The 17,816-nt window shown below is 42.9% G+C and overlaps 1 protein-coding gene across 5 annotated transcripts in view; it reads left to right on the forward strand.

The window, feature by feature from the left end:
• The window catches only part of NAALADL2 (N-acetylated alpha-linked acidic dipeptidase like 2), a 797,888-nt gene that overhangs the window by 749,080 nt on the left and 30,992 nt on the right, over nucleotides 1-17,816 (forward strand). For all 5 annotated transcript variants that reach the window (XM_083739414.1, XM_083739413.1, XM_083739415.1 and 2 more), the window contains 2 exons: nucleotides 3,758-3,851; nucleotides 14,435-14,633. In XM_083739414.1, coding sequence (XP_083595540.1) covers nucleotides 3,758-3,851; nucleotides 14,435-14,633 — 293 coding nt within the window. The remainder of the gene's footprint in view (nucleotides 1-3,757; nucleotides 3,852-14,434; nucleotides 14,634-17,816) is intronic.

Genomic DNA, 17,816 nt, shown 5'->3' on the forward strand with positions numbered 1-17,816 from the left:
ATTCTGAGGAATGGTCAGTATTTTGATCCAGTTGCTGGAAAAATGTATTGTTAAGTCTTCACTAGGTGTGCTAAGCATTGGGGTGTGGGATTTGGCACCCAAGCATCTTGGGGAATTCCTACAAAAACACGGGGGAGGAAATTGACTGTGTTCACTTATTCATCTATTGTCTGTAATGGAAATCAATCCTATAAGTATGACCAGTATTTGCTGCTGCTGTCCTTTTCAGCCTGCAAATGATAAATTGTGTCCGCCCCCCCAACCAATTTGCATTGTGTTTCCTTTTGCATTGAAATGCATGAGGTGCAATGACACAATGGCAATGTACGGTAACTCGTGTGATTTAAATAATAAAATATGCAAATTATTTAAGGGACATAATGAATGACATGATGAATGACGTGGTTTGGGGCAGAAGGTGAACTGCAGTGGAACGGGAAAAGTGTTGCATACAATGGATACAATCTGGAACAGAAAAATATCTTCTTCCATCCCTAGCTACCCCCCACCCATCGTTTTTTTTTAAATGCTGATCTAACTTTCCAGTTTCTTTCTTGGTCCCTTGGGATATCATTAACTTTGTTCTTCTGCAGTACTTCCTTTCACCTCCTTGCTCTTCCTTCACAGAAGATGACAGCTCTTTTTCTCAGCAGCCTCCCTGGCATTTTCTCCCCTTTAGGTAGAAATCTTTACAGCTTCAGATCTTGCCCCTGCTTGGAAGTGGGTTTCAAGCTGATCTATAGTGTGCTCTCTGTCTCCATGTTCTGTGGATGTGTCTTGCCCCAAATTTCTTTGCAGGCTTTTAAGATATCCTGCTGGGGTATCTTTCCCCTCCCTTTCCCCTGTCTCCAGAAATCCTGGATGTACGATAATATTCCAACAACATCTTTTCTGGGTGTATTATTCTTTCTCAAATATCAGATAGTATGGAGTAATTTGCGTGCCAAGGCCCCGTGACCCAGTCACTTGCTATGTAATGAAATAACCAGACCAGACAACAGCATAGAGTTTTGGGGTTCAAATAGGCCACAGCTTTAATGGTTACAGATATGAGGTTTAGGCATAGGCATTGGGTGAAGCCATTTATTCAACTCCATCCTATCTGCTGGGAGTGTATCTAAGGGTAAACCACATGATTGGGGGTCCCTATGACCTACATCAAATAGGGGTACCCCCTGAAGGGTCCCCGCTGGAGGAGTTCTATGGCCCTAGCCCCCCTCCAGGGCATGGGACAGATGCAACACCTCACAGATTCCTTTAACACTATACCCTTAACCAGGCGTAGGCAAACTTGGCTCTCCAGATGTTTTGAGACATTTCCCATCATCCCTGACCACTGGTCCTGTTTGCTAGGGATGATGGGAGTTGTAGTTCCAAAACATCTGGAGGAGCAGGCAAAGGCTACAACCTCGCCTCTAGCCAAAGCCTAACTGCTAGTTGAGCCAGGCAAGGGGCGGAACCAAGCAATGCTCATCAGCTGGCAAGTCCCGCCCCCTGGGGAATGCCCAGGCCCAGGCCTGCCTACTATTGGCCAATCCACAGGCAGGCCTCCTGTCCTCCTCAGATGGCCTTCAAATCACTGACATGAGGCTATGGCCAAGCAAAGGTCTGCACTTTAAAGTTCCAAATTTGCACCAGATCTTTCCCCATGAATGAGTTAGAATCATAGAATCATAGAGTTGGAAGAGACCTCAAGGGCCATCGAGTCCAACCCCCTGCCAAGCAGGAAACACCATCAGAGCACTCCTGACATATGGTTGTCATATGTTCCTGCTCTTTAAAGCTGAAGTGCAACAAACAGCAGTTTGGGTTTTCTGTGGGTTGCTGTTTGCTCTGTAAAAAGTGTGTGGGTTGCACTTTTAAGCTTTATTTTATTTTACCCCCCCCCCACTGGAGTTTTCCTCACACAGACCTGCTCTTTACCACTAAATCAGAGCAAACAGCAATGAGTAAGCCTCATTGAACTCAACGGGGTTTTCTTCTGAGTAGACTGGTAGAAGACTGTGCCATAAGAGACTTTTCAAGGCAGCTTATCTTCATGAAGCAATGTCGGTTTGTATATAATGTCAAAAGTAGCACACCTGAGAATTAAAACCGAACCCTAAACCACATAACCCTAAACACAGTATGTTATAAAATACAAAAAAAAAAAAAAAACTAAATCAGGAGTTAATAAAATAATGAGTCAAGTTTAAAAGGCCTGGGCAACCTTCCCTGATTTTTAAATCTGGTGACTGAACCTCATATATGGGACTTCTTCTAGAAGCTGCAGCCTGTAAAGGATGTAGCAACTATATTGTTGAAAGAAAGAATGAGAGAAGGAAGGTGAGAGAAAAAGAAAGGCAGATGTTTGTGTGAAATCAGTTTGTTGATAGATTAGTCAACTACATGAGGCTGATGGATTGGCAGAAGCCCATTGTAATCAGTGAGAGCAACTATTAATGCAATATTCTTTATTTTGTAGTTCCAATGTATTAATGTAATATAGAATAATAATAAAAAGCACATTCATATGTTAATGCTGCCCATTTTTCCATTCTTGGTGGTGGAGCTTTTGTTTATTAAGTGGTGAAATATCTTACCTTGCAGTGCCTTTGGGTAATATGCAAAATGCATTTAAAGTTAATTGATTAGTTGGTGAAAAGACAGAACATTAATCAAGGGCAAACCCTTCATACGGTTGACAGCCCTAATGGCAGTAAGTAAAGGCAAGTAGTTTAGGTTGAAAAAAAAATGATAAGTGAGAACACTGAAAGTGATACTATATATCAGGCTGGAATTAATGGTGGATCCTGGAACTGGTCAAGTTGAAGGCCACTGTTCTAAATCAGACATTCCCCCTGATCCAATTATTCTCTGTGAACATGAGCAATCTGCTGTGCTCTGGGATGTCAAGATCTGCATAGGGGCCTCAGAAGTGCAAAAAAGAACGGCAGCCCATAAATTGTGGAACTTCCTCCACATACCACTGTGTGTGTACATCTTTTGCCATATTCTGAAGATGCAAGTAAGGTACAGTGGACACTTGGGTTGCGATCATGATCCGTGTGACATGTCTGTGCATGCGTGGGCTGCGATTCGGCTCTTCTGCGCATGCGCAAAGTGCGATTTGGTGCTTCTGCGCATGCGCGAGCGCCAAAACCCGGAAGTAACTTGTTCCGGTACTTCCGGGTTCAGCGCAGTGCACAACCTGAAAATGTGCGACCTGAAGTGTCTGTAATCTGAGGTATGACTGTATTTGGTTTTGTGGGATCCGTCTCTCCTGTCAAATATATACTGCTCTGTTTTGGTTGGAACAGTTTTGTCTGTGTTTATGATGACATAATATATTGTTTTAGCCAGATCCTGAACTTTATGGTGAAGGGCAGCTAAGAGATCTTATAAATCAAGGTGCTCATTTTGATAGAGAAGGGGTTATGCAAAACACACATGATTTTACTCATACTATGCCACTTCTGCCATTGAAATGAATGGAGAAGACTGCTTGCGCAAGAGGCCTGATTGTGTGCATTGAAACATATGGTGAACTATGGATCGGAATACTGTGCTTAGGTACTGTGTTGCCATTTGTCTGTTTGGAAAGACAATGGAAGAATGCAACTTTGGATGTGAAGTCAAACCGTCGGCGAGTTACGGCGCCTGCTGTGGCTGTAGAGACCGATACAGAATAGACGTTTTTTATTAGGCATAAAATGTGTTGAAATTTATTTGATCTCCATTTATTTGTTTTTTTCTCTCTTCTCTTTTTTCCTTCCAGCTGACAGGTGAAGTAATTTTGCAAATTGCCAACAACCCAGTACTGCCCTTTAATGCCCTGGATATTGCATTAGAAGTTCAGAAGAGCTTTAGAGGTAATTTGTTCCATGGTCCAAGGATTCTTGGTGAATGTCTTTTTTTTATCCCTTTGCTTTTTGATGGTGAGCATTTGCTTTTCATCACTATAAACAAACAGTATGTGCCTATTTCATTGGACCAGATTTTTGTGTGTGTTGTATGCATACCCAGCATATGGCCTGATGGAACTTGATTGCTGCTCAGCAGGTCTGGGTGTGATCAGTGTCTAGGTGGGTGACTGCTTGAGGAATCCCATGTAGGGTCCTTTGGCTCCATGTTGCAAGCAAAGTGGGGTATAACATGTAAGCCAATAAAGAAAAAAGTGTGTAGGCATTTGTGTGTTAAAAATTACAGCAGCTGTCCCAGGGCCAGATTTAGGTTTGATGAGGCCCTAAGCTACTGAAGGTAATGGGGCCCTTTATATGTCCACCTGTCCTTTGTCAACATTTGTTGAATATATATGTATATATATTTGTGTTGAATATATGCTATATGCTAATTTATGGACCTTAAACGTTATCTAAAGTCATTTGCATATGTTGCCATGCAACCAGTCCATGCAGAATGTAGGCACCTTATATATAGAAATGGGCAAACCAGTGATATTTTAGCGAGCAGGCTAGCGGGCGGGGCCCATTACTTACATCATGGGAGCCTACACAACACAAAACGCTGTTGCTGTATGTAGGTTTTATTGCATTTGTTTTTTATCTTATATTTTGGAAATGTACATCCAGGTTTCCCCCCTTTAATTTCTTTGCCCCCCCCAAGAGGGTGGGGCCCTAATCTATAGCTTATTTAGCTTATACATAAATCTGGCACTGAGCAGTCCTATGCATCAGGAATGGCTATATTTTTTGGCCCGGGGACCACATTGAGGGTTGGCTACTTCTTCAGGAGCTATATGTCAGCAGAAGGTGAGGAGCAGACTCAATAGCAGGCGCTCTCTCTGTCGCTCTCTCTCTCTCTCTCTCTCTCTCTCTCTCTCTCTCTCACACACACACACACACACACACACACACAGAGTGGAATTTTAGCTTCCTGGGGCAATGCTGGTGTAGAAGAAGAGGAATATTTCTTCTTAGCTCAGCCTGGGGATCAGAAAAAAACACAGGACTGTGAAGCCCTCTTCTTATCCTTAAAAAAGGGAAACTTCTCCTTTTTAAAGGTAGAAAGAGGTTCCCAACATGTGAAGACCAAGCAATGACTGCATGGAAAAAGAACAAGCAGAAAATAGACATAATAAGATAAGTGAATTGTATTAAAGACTGGCATATAGCATATAAATTCGTGATTCTATGAATTTGGAGCAGGAATCTTAGGAGCGCACATGGAAACAACAAACTTGCAATAATAATAATAATAATAATAATAATAATAATAATAATAATAATAATTTATTTGTATCCCACCCTCCCCAGCTTTAAAATAAGCAACCTACATCAAAAAAGTAACATTCAACAATCATTAGAATAGTATAAAATAATAATATCACCATATAAAAATTAAACAGAAATCCACTCAACACTTACAATAAATAATTTCTAAACTATTTTGTTGTTGTTGTTTAGTCGTTTAGTCGTGTCCGACTCTTCGTGACCCCATGGACCAGAGCACGCCAGGCACTTTTGTCCTCCACTGCCTCCCGCAGTTTGGTCAAACTCATGCTGGTAGCTTCGAGAACACTGTCCAACCATCTCGTCCTCTGTTGTCCCCTTCTCCTTGTGCCCTCCATCTTTCCCAACATCAGGGTCTTTTCCAGGGAGTCTTCTCGTCTCATGCGGTGGCCAAATTACTGGAGCCTCAGCTTCAGGATCTGTCCTTCCAGTGAGCACTCAGGGCTGATTTCGTTAAGAATGGATAGGTTTGATCTTCTTGCAGTCCACGGGACTCTCAAAAGTCTCCTCCAGCACCATAATTCAAAAGCATCAATTCTTCGGCGATCAGCCTTCTTTATGGTCCAGCTCTCACTTCCATACATCACTACTGGGAAAACCATAGCTTTTACTATATGGACCTTTGTTGACAAGGTCATGTCTCTACTTTTTAAGATGCTGTCTAGGTTTGTCATTGCTTTTCTCCCAAGAAGCAGGTGTCTTTTAATGTCGTGACTGCTGTCACCATCTGCAGTGATCATGGAGCCCAAGAAAGTAAAATCTCTTACTGCCTCCATTTCTTCCCCTTCTATTTGCCAGGAGATGATGGGACCAGTGGCCATGATCTTCGTTTTTTTGATGTTGAGCTTCAGACCATATTTTGCGCTCTCCTCTTTCACCCTCAATAAAAGGTTCTTTAATTCCTCCTCACTTTCTGCCATCAAGGTTGTGTCATCTGCATATCTGAGGTTGTTGATATTTCTTCCAGCGATCTTAATTCCGGCTTGGGATTCATCCAGTCCAGCCTTTCACATGATGAATTCTGCATATAAGTTAAATAAGCAGGGAGACAATATACAGCCTTGTCGTACTCCTTTCCCAATTTTGAGCCAATCAGTTGTTCCATATCCAGTTCTAACTGTAGCTTCTTGTCCCACATAGAGATTTCTCAGGAGACAGATGAGGTGATCAGGCACTCCCATTTCTTTAAGAACTTGCCATAGTTTGCTGTGGTCAACACAGTCAAAGGCTTTTGCATAATCAATGAAGCAGAAGTAGATGTCTTTCTGGAACTCTCTAGCTTTCTCCATAATCCAGCACATGTTTGCAATTTGGTCTCTGGTTTCTCTGCCTCTTCTAAATCCAGGTTGCACTTCTGGGAGTTCTCGGTCCACATACTGCTTGAGCCTTCCTAGTAGAATTTTAAGCATAACCTTGCTAGCGTGTGAAATGAGTGCAATTGTGCGGTAGTTGGAGCATTCTTTGGCACTGCCCTTCTTTGGGATTGGGATATAGACTGATCTTCTCCAATCCTCTGGCCACTGCTGAGTTTTCCAAACTTGCTGGCATATTGAGTGTAGCACCTTAACAGCATCATCTTTTAAAATTTTAAATAGTTCAGCTGGAATACCATCATTTCCACTGGCCTTGTTATTTGCAATGCTTTCTAAGGCCCATTTGACTTCACTCTCCAGGATGCCTAGCTCAAGGTCAGCAACCACACTACCTAGGGTGTACGAGACATCCATATATTTCTGGTATAATTCCTCTGTGTATTCTTGCCACCTCTTCTTGATGTGTTCTGCTTCTGTTAGGTCCTTACCACTTTTGTCCTTTATTATGGTAATCTTTGTACGAAATGTTCCTTTCATATCTCTGATTTTCTTGAACAGATCTCTGTTCTTCCCATTCTGTTGTTTTCTTCTATTTCTTTGCATTGCTCGTTTAAGAAGGCCTTCTTGTCTCTCCTTGCTATTTTTTGGAAATCTGCATTCAATTTCCTGTATCTTTCACTATCTCCCTCGCATTTTGCTTGCCTTCTCTCCCCCGCTATTTGTAAGGCCTCGTTGGACAGCCACTTTGCTTTCTTGCATTTCTTTTTCATTGGGATGGTTTTCGTTGCTGCCTCCTGTATAATGTTGCGAGCCTCCACCCATAGTTCTTCAGGCACTCTGTCCAGCAAATCTAAATCCTTAAACCTGTTCCTCACTTCCACTGTGTATTCATAAGGGATTTGACTTAGATTGTATCTTACCGGCCCAGTGGTTTTTCCTACTTTCTTCAATCTAAGCTTGAATTTTGCTATAAGAAGCTGATGATCTGAGCCACAGTCAGCTCAAGGTGTTGTTTTTGCTGACTGTATAGAGCTTCTCCATCTTTGGCTGCAGAGAATATAATCAATCTGATTTCGATGTTGCCCATCTGGTGATGTCCATGTGTAGAGTCGTCTCTTGTGTTGTTGGAAAAGCGTGTTTGTGATGACCAACTTGTTCTCTTGACAGAACTCTATTAGCCTTTGCCCTGCTTCGTTTTGATCTCCAAGGCCAAACTTATCAGTTGTTCCTTTTATCTCTTGATTCCCTACTTTAGCATTCCAATCCCCTATAATGAGAAGAACATCCTTCTTTGGTGTCATTTCTATAAGGTCTTGTAAGTCTTCATAGAATTGGTCAATTTCAGTTTCTTCAGCACCAGTAGTTGGTGCATAAACTTGGATTATTGTGATGTTAAAAGGTCTGCCTTGGATTCGTATCGAGATCATTCTATCATTTTTGAGATTGCATCCCAGTCCAGCTTTCGCCACTCTTTTGTTGACTATGAGGGCCACTCCATTTATTTTATGGGTTTCTTGCCCACAGTAGTAGATATGATAGTCATCTGAACTGAATTCGTCCATTCCCGTCCATTTTAGTTCACTGATGCCCAGGATGTCAATATTTATTCTTGCCATCTCATTTTTGACCACATCCAGCTTACCCAGGTTCATAGTTCTTACATTCCAGGTTCCTATGCAATATTTTTCTTTACAGCATTGGACTTTCCTTTCGCTTCCATGCATATCTGCAACTGAGCGTCCTTTCGGCTTTGGCCCAGCCACTTCATCAGCTCTGGATCTACTTGTACTTGTCCTCCGCTCTTCCCCAGTAGCATGTTGGACACCTTCCGACCTGAGGGGCTCATCTTCCAGTGTCATAACTTTTATATGCCTGTTGTCTTTGTCCATGGAGTTTTCTTGGCAGGGATACTGGAGTGGCTTGCCGGTTCCTCCTCCAGGTGGATCACGTTTGGTCAAAACTCTCCACTATGACCTGTTCATCTTGGGTGCCCTGCTCGGCATAGTTCATAGCTTCTCTGAGTTATTCAAGCCCCTTCGTCACGACAAGGCAGTGATCCATGAAGGGGTTCTAAACTATAAACCATATAATAATAAATGCTGCACTTTTACTTAGGAGTAAGTTCCAGTGAAGTCAGAATTGTGTATAATTTTTAATAGAAGTCACACCAGTGACCAATATTTAAAGCACAATCAAGGATAAATACCATTTTAGGGCCAAACTGTGAGGGTGTTTCTCCCCAGCTCCTTGTAGGGCAACCACAAATGGAGAAAGGGGAAAGGGGAAAGAGCACTGAACCCCCATGGCTCTTTGGTTTGAAGACTGGCCATCTTGCTTATTTATTGCCGCAGCTCACGTTGGCAGCAGATCACTCCGGCTCGCCTCTCTCCTTGCAGCCACTAGGAAGCGGGATAATTTAATGCCGAATAAGTTGCTCGAGTTGATTTATCAGCCAGTTCTTGAAAGCTCTGTGTTAGAAATGAATGACCTTGATCTGTGTGTTTGGATGAGAGGGAGGGGAAAAAAGAAGACAGTTCTGCCTCTGGGAAGGCAAATAGAGAGACCCAGGCTCTAGGAAATAACACAGCTGGCGGTTGGCACCTACAATATGTGCAGCAGCTTTGCTCCTTCAGTGTTTGGGAGGGTCAACCTTGCCCCTAGAGCAGGAATCCCAAGCATGGTGGCCAAATGCAACCACCCCCAGGCCTCTCTATCTGTTCCCTGGGACTCTCTCTGAGCCACACCTTCTCCCCAATACTACCAAATAATACTAACAGGCCACACCCTCTCTCCAGGCCTGCTTCACAACTTCCTGAATTGCTTTTGCCTAGCTGGAATCATAGAACTGTGGGGTTGGAAGGGACCATTAGCATCATCTAGTCCACCCCCTGTAATGCAGGAATCTTTCGCCCAACATGGGGTTTGAACCCACAACCTTCAAATTAAGGGTCTTACACTCTACCAACTGAGCTATCCTTGAACTGGGACAATGCCTCTAACTTGCCTGGATCGACAGTGGAAAGATGTCTGTGTGCAGGAGTGAGAGTAAAGAGCTCTGACTTGTGCATGGCTAGAATGCAGCCTGCTGTACAAAGGTAAGAGTCACAGGGTTGCAGGTTCAATCCCTGTGTGGGACAGCTGCATATTCCTGTGTTGCAGGGGATTGGACTAGATGATCCTCAGGGTGCCTTCCAACTCTATGATTCTATTATCTATTGCCCCCTTGGCTCCACCAGCTATGGGCATGGGGCCCCCAGGAGGTTCCCCAGGAAGGAAGGTGGCCCTTGGGCTCAGAAATGTTCCCCACACCTGCCCTAAGGGGTGAAACCTGACTAATCCAGTAGCTGCAAGAAATGTATGCCATGGGCTGCATAAATGCAAGAGCAGCGAACCCTCATGACAACTTTTCAAACCTTAGCTTTATGAGATCAGACAAAGAAGTGGACGCTGTAATGAAACTGATCTTAGAGACAGAGGAGCTGCGGGGAATTTCATTAAACAAAATTGCAAAGTTAACAGAAATGAGAAAGCTTATCTTACTAGTATTAGTGCCATGAAAATAATCCTCCTTTCCTTGAAGTGAAGTGACTGAAACTAATGAATTAACCAAAGCTAAGGAAAATGCCAGATTAAATCAACAAGCCCTGTTGTATACTTTAAAAAAATTACAGCTGCTTGGCAGGTACTTTTTAATGACAGTGATTTCCTGCATGGGATGTTGTGTCTCTATCCCAAACCCAAGACTGAATCGTGCATGTACCTCCTCCAGAGAGCCAGTGTGGTGTAGTGGTTAAGAGCGGTAGTCTCGTAATCTGGTGAACCGGGTTCACGTCTCCGCTCCTCCACATGCAGCTGCTGGGTGACCTTGGGCTAGTCACACTTCTCTGAAGTCTCTCAGCCCCACTCACCTCACAGAGTGTTTGTTGTGGGGGAGGAAGGGAAAGGAGAATGTTAGCCGCTTTGAGACTCCTTCGGGTAGTGATAAAGTGGGATATCAAATCCAAACTCCTCTTCTTTTTCTTCCTCCGGTGGAATTTATGAACATGAGTTCCATGGGATATATGTAATTGCCTGATATGGAGTCAGTGAATTGCCTACACTGACTGGAAGCAGCTTTCCAGAGGTCTCAGAAATAATTTTTTTCCTATCCTTTCCTAGAGATGTAAGGAATTGAATGTGGGATCTTTTGCATTCAAATCATGCACTCTACTGCTGAGCTACAACCAATCTGCAAAGGAATAGCCCCCTGTCTTCCAGCAACAGATAGGGATTCAGTTCACCTCTAAAGGCAGGTCTATCTAATCTAAACTTTCTGAAACAACATGTTAACCAATTACAGCCATCCTTCCTAATTAGCTCTATTCTGAATTTTATGGTGCGGTTCTCCAGCCAAGTAACATGTACAAAAATGTATATGCCTAAAATGCATTTATTGGTGAAAACTGCATCACAGTCAGAAAAATTGCTTTGAAAAAAGGTTCATATTAGGAAGAAGTCACATACAAAAATGTGGTTATCGGGAGATATTTGTAGCAAAATGCTGGTGGACTGTCCAAGGACTTTTTGAAATGACTTTGCAGACAGAATTGGAAATCCAGAGGACAGAATTTAATATTTGAAAAATGTGAAACTGAGAAAGACCAAAAATAGACTGATTTGCTCATGCCTACAAGCAAGTCTAGAACCAGCCACCCACCCACCTAGAAGAAGAAGAAGAAGAGTTTGGATTTGATATCCCGCCTTTCACTCCCTTTAAGGAGTCTCAAAGCGGCTAACATTCTCCTTTCCCTTCCTCCCCCACAACAAACACTCTGTGAGGTGAGTAGGGCTGAGAGACTTCAAGGAAGTGTGACTGGCCCAAGGTCACCCAGCAGCTGCATGTGGAGGAGTGGAGACTCGAACCCGGTTCTCCAGATTACGAGACCACCGCTCTTAACCACTACACCACACTGGCTCTACACACCTAATTTCTCAGGATGTTGGGTATTAATGTTTAAACAGTTCCTGCACCTAAATTCAACACCCAAGACAATGTTTTGTTAATTAGCTTTCATGGATGCTTTTATTTATTTATTTATTTATTTATTTATTTATTTATTTATTTTGCTCTGAACTTCTGAAGCATTTCAGTATTGAGGCGATTTCGTGTTGTTGTTTTTAAAGCAATGAATTCTGTGTTGAATTTGCAATGCGTATCGTATCAAACAGCAATGGCAAATGATGCGTGGGGGACCATTAGGATGTGTGAGACATCTTCCTCAGGTGAGAGACATTTGGGGCTGCAGTACCCCACCTGCTCCAAACAGTCTCCTAAAATAGCCCTGCTCTGTGCCCCCCACAAACCCACTTACTGCCTTCCAGAATGGTGGAGGATGTTGTCCTGTCACCTCTGTGGAAGGAAGAGTCAGCTGCCACTGTTCAGATTCTGAAAATGGAATAAGGTAATAGGTAAAAGATTAAGTCCAGTCAAAGGCGACTGTGGGGTTGCGGGCGCTCATCTTGCTTTCAGGCTGGGGGAGCTGGTTTTTGTCCACAGACAGCTTTCTGGGTCATGTGGCCAGCATGACTAAACTGCTTCTGGCATAGTGGGACACAGTGATGAGTGCCAGAGCTCATAGACACCGTTTACCTTCCCGCCGCAGCAGTACCTATTTATCTACTTGCACTGGTGTGCTTTAGAACTGCTAGGTTGGCAGAAGCTGGGACAGAGCAACGGGAGCTCACCTGTTGCAGGGATTTGAACCGCCAGCCTTCCGATCAGCAAGCCCAAAAAGCTCAGTGGTTTAGACTGCTCCTCTCTGTAAATGGAATGGAGAGGAGAAGGTGCCATCTTGCCCTTCACCTCAGGGAACAAAATGTCTTGGGCAGGCCCTAGACATGGGACAGGACACTGCAAATATTAACCCTCTATATTAGCAATCCTTTGCTAATCTATCAATTTTTAATTAACAATAATAAACAAAAACATGTATGAAAACAACCCCAAGCCCAATGCAAATACAGACTAGGATAACAATCGCGAGTAGAAAGACACTTTGGGAGAGGATGGTCTTTAATTGCTCCCGAAAAGACAACAAAGATGGCACTTATCTGATATGTATCAAAAGGTGGATGCTGCCATGCTTAGGGTTGCCATATTTCAAAAAGTGAAAATCCGGACACAACAGTTTTTTTGGCCAAAGTTTTTGAGCTATTTTTAAGGAAATTCACCAAAACCTACACTTCCGATATGGGTTGCCACATCTACGTGGTTTTCTGCCCACATGCTGTTTCCGACGACTGAATCCTGGCTGAATGTCTGGGAAATTCCACGCATATGGCAGCCCTAGCCATGCTAAATGCTTGATTCCTATGTAGTGCAGAATTGACTTCCCAGTGAGGTGGTACCTGTAGGAGTTGTTCTTGTGTACCACACAGTGGTCAGTGGAGCATGTCAGTGGGTGAAATGATTATTCAGGTGTCCTCCTCTCAAGCTGCCTATGGCTTTGTGCAGCAGGACCAAGTCCTTGAACTTAGTCTGGCATCAAATTGGCAGCTGACCAGAATTTTTTTTTTTAATTTCCCCTTTCCAGGATTGTCCTTCTTAAATTAATGGTTTGCATACCAGAATATCGGTCTAGTCGCTTAGCAGTCTAGCTATATGAATTGTTCTTGAGTAGTGGCTTTCAAAGACGTTAGCAAGCCTACGGCTATGTTCACCTCTGGATATAAATAGTATTATTTTAAGTGCAGTTGCGTTCCTATTATCATATCATACTGGACATGGCTGCCTTGAAGTGACAGCGACACGTGTGATTTATCCCTTGGAAAAACACAGTGGTTGCAACTGGTAGGCTGTGCTATTCAGAAGTGCTTGCTAGTTTTATCTTAAACATCTTTCGACACCACTCCTAAGGAGGGAAAATTACAAATGTTATCTCACTCAAGGGGAAACAGCAACACTTTTATTATCCTGCATTTCCAATTCGTTATGCAACCCTCCCCAGCTTGAATCAGGATGAATGATCTCATCTGGTTATTTTAAGTTGTTAAATAAATACAATTGGAGGCACCAGAAAAAGGGAACTTGGGAGATGCATACTGCTGATTGCTGAATTATACGGCAGGTTTTTCATTGCACAGGCTGCATGTAACTGGATTTTATTCAAAGTCATGTTATGCCGGATGGATATTTATTCTCCAGACTTGGATTGAATGCAGTAACATTTCTCTGCGTAACCAATTGCTTTCCATAATGGGCACCAGTGGATTTTTAACGCTTGTAAATTATGCTTCTGCCCTGAAGCATTCATGTACTCAAGCTGCCTCGCTTGCTAGAGTGAAACAGGAGTAGCTATGGTATGAGTAAAATGTTTCACGCTTAGTTTATCACTGGGAGGGGAAGGGGTAACTGTCCTTTAACCCAACAGTAGGCAGACGCCAGGTTCTGATTCATGTTAATTTACAAGGCGCTTAACAACTTGAGTCTAGGATACCTTAAAGACTGCCTGGTTCCTTATAACCCTGCCCTGGCCTATCACTGAGGAGTCATTTCTGGTGGCATCAGATGCATGGCTTATAGCCACCAGGAGACAGTCCCCTCTGTGTTGAGTTTCTGGTGCTTGGCCAAGACCTTTTCATTTCAGCAGCAAGTGAGGTTCTTTCTGACTTCATGGTTAATTTTAACCAATTATCTGAATTTGGAATCTTATTGCACACTGCTTAAGGACTAGGCATTAAACAGCGTGTAAATATTTGGAGCAAATAAACTGCAACCCCAAAAGGCCCACCAGTCAGAGCCAAGTGGTTAAGTGTGACTCAGAAGTGTGTTCTACCACAAGTGAGCACATGGATCTGCCGGTCAGCCTCAGCACATTTTTACCCATAGTGTGTTTCTCTTACTGCTCTCAGATGAACATCTGAATCTTGACCGCTTGCTGACAATGGCCAACGCCCTGAGGGAGAGTGCCCAGTTGTTCCAGTCGGATGAGATGCGTCCAGCAAACGACCCGAAGGAGAGAGCTCCCACCCGAGTAAGAATGCTGAACGACGTCTTGCAAAGCCTCGAGAGGAACTTCTTAGTTCCACAGGTCCCTCCGGGATTTTACAGGTAAAAGATTCTCTCCGCTCATTTGCGCCCACTGCTATGGTAATCTTGTTTGTTTTGGCTTTCAGAGCTGCCTTGCCATGCTTGCGTATCTCAGCGAGAAGGCAAGATAAAAGCTCATTTTTCACATTTTCCTAAACAAGAATAATCCTTTCAGGAGGAAAAAAAATATGGCGGGGGAATGAAATTGAAATTAAAGTCGTGTCATGGGAAGAGGTGTGATTAGAATGCAATTTGTAACATTTCTGTCGTGGCATCAGTGCTGAGCAGATATACTCCACTAAAGAAACCCAAGGCTTCATGACAGTCTTTTGGAGCAACATAAGGCTTCTCTTGATGGATTTAACCAAATAGTCGATAGATACTACTTGTCATCACAGCTGTGTTTTCCCTCTGTTCTCGGATACAATATTCTTCTGGGAACTGCAGGTGCTACTACACTCATCTCCAGCTTGCAGAATTGTCTTATGTTCACTTTATTCTCCCCACCAGCTTTGCCTCAGCAGATACACATAGGCAACTCATATGTAGGACATGGTTTTGTATTTTACCTTTGTTAGACACTTTGAGCAGCATTGGGTGGAAAGGCAGGATACAAATACAAATTAACAAAGTGCAAATGTGTGTGTGTGTGTTATGGGCATTTGGCCATTGTATGGTTAAAAACCATAAGGGACGCAGGTGGTGCTGGGGTCTAAACCACTGAGCCTCTTGGGCTTGCTGATCAGAAGGTCGGTGGTTCAAATCCCCATGATGGGGTGAGCTCGCGTTGCTCGGTCCCAGCTCCTGTCAACCCAGCAGTTCGAAAGCACACCAAAAATTGCAAGTAGATAAATAGGTACCACTCTGGCAGGAAGGTAAATGGCATTTCCGTCCACTGCTCTAGTTTCAGTGTTCCGTTGCACTAGAAGCAGCTTAGTCATGCTGGACACATGACCCGGAAAACTGTCTGCAAACAAACACCAGCTCCCTTGGCCTGTAAAGCGAGATGAGCGCCACAACCCCAGAGTCATCTGTGACTGGACTTAACTGTCAGGGGTCCTTTACTTTTACCTATGGTTAAAAAAGTGCACACATACATTTACATATCTTCATTTTGTGTGTGTGTGCTCCTATTTCTTAGCAGATCATTTTGCTATTGTGGTGAATCACCATTACTTAGGAATAAATAGTTCTATATGTCGTGTCAGATTAAATACTGCCTTGCTTCTTTTTTGCCTTTCAAGAAGTGGGGGGATTGTATAGGTGGGGGGGTTGCACTCCCAGGCAGTGCCTTCACCTGGCTGTCATTTTTATTTTTCCAACAACGAGCCTAGGACCAGGGGTGGAGAAATGGGTTCAGATAATTATCTCGTCCACCCACTGCAGCACTGGCCATCTGTCAATCACCTGATATCTCTATGGCAGACATAGCAGGAACATGTAAAACATACCAAAGAGTTCATAAATTGAAAATGCTGTATAATGGGTGACTCTTAATAGCAGCCGCCTGGGCATGATGTAATGGAGAGGTGTCTCGTTTTCCCCAATAGGGATAAAAGCAGCACCAGGGAAGTCAATGCTGTGTGGATTAAACTACCTTTCCACCAGAGTCACTGCCCCAGTCTACTTTAAACCCTTTGCAGCAACTACTTTTAAGATGTTTAAAATGTATATACAATGTGGAACCATTCAACTATAGATCTTCTGAGTAGTCTGTATTCTAGCCTTAACAGCATGCACATAACAATGAGATTCAGATCCACAGCCACAAACTATGTATGTCTTAGAGAAGCCATGGGGGAGGGTTTCTGAACACCAATATGTACACAATACTGATCATGGGAATAATAATACTGATATACCTTTCCCAGTTGTAAGAACTATGGAGATGATGTGGTATGAACAACCATGAAAAACCCTATATATATATAATCATTTCATTAATAATTTCAGAGGCCATAAAGTATTTATGGAAGAAAACACCCTTCGTTTTATTTCTCTTGTAATTCTGAAAACTTACCAAATAGCCCTGCATTTCTATTTACACAAAACGTGTGATCTGTTGAGTCTAATAAGAGTTGGCAGTGCATTTTGTATATTTCAGATTGGGGTTTACCTTTTTTTAAAAAAAACAAACAAAACAATTTTGGTAAAGCAAACAAGGAAGAATTGGGGGGGGGGGGGAGAGAAATCTCTCTCCCACAGTAGAGACCTTGTTTTGCACTGTGTTTCAGCCCGAAGTAGAGATTTACGAGTGAGTTATAAACCTCTGAAATAGTGGTTTATAATGGAAACGCTGGCAGACCTTTAACTATAGCAGCACAAACAGTGCTGCAATAAATACTCGACTTCATCTGTAAACAGAAATTTAGGATGCAGTTTGCAGCCTTGACCTTCAGGCTCCAACTGTGTTTAGATAATTAAGATTCCATAAATACTGTAATTTACTGCCTTCTGAAGGAAGAATATGTGCCCATAATAAAGCACATATTCTCCGGGGTGGGGGATGAGGATTGCTTCCTGTATATTCATTGGGACTTATGTTCTCCAGTTCAGTCACAATGCTTGACAAAAGTGTAGGCATTGTTTCTCAGTCACCATCAGCAAGCCTAGTCACCATCATCTGTTTCCAGCATCATGGAACTGCCACTTTTAGTTCAGACAGCAAATCCATTTGAGAAAGAAGGAAGATTTGGTTTGGTACAATGCTGAATTTGCTGCATCAGTGATGACCAAAAGACATTATTTCATCTTCCTTTGGCTAATTCACTGGAATTATTATTTAGCTCAACAGTTTATACACTGCTTAACTACAGTAGTCTCTAAATGGTTTACAAAGATAAAATACCAAAAATTTAAAAATCAGTTAAAACTATAAAATTGAAGTACAATTAAAATGCCTTCTGGTGACGGAGGTTCAGTAGGAAGGTCAGGGCAAGTTTGACCTTGACCGGAAGGGAGGTTCATAAAATTGGACCCACAATTGGTCACCCCAGTTTGTGGTGGATAGGGGCTGTGCATCTGAGCCACGTGGAACCACTAACAGCGACACCCCTGAATACTTCAGTGATTGGGCAGGGATATAAGGAGTTAGGTGGTCTTGAGGGTATCTTGGACCCAAATTGTTAAGGGCCTTGTAAATTAATACAAGAAACCTGAACCTGGTGTGGTAGTGTATAAGTAGCCCGTGCACTAGAAGAAGAA

Source organism: Podarcis gaigeae, assembly GCF_964106915.1.
Source record: "Podarcis gaigeae genome assembly, chromosome: 5".
NCBI classification, from domain to species: Eukaryota; Metazoa; Chordata; class Lepidosauria; order Squamata; family Lacertidae; genus Podarcis; species Podarcis gaigeae.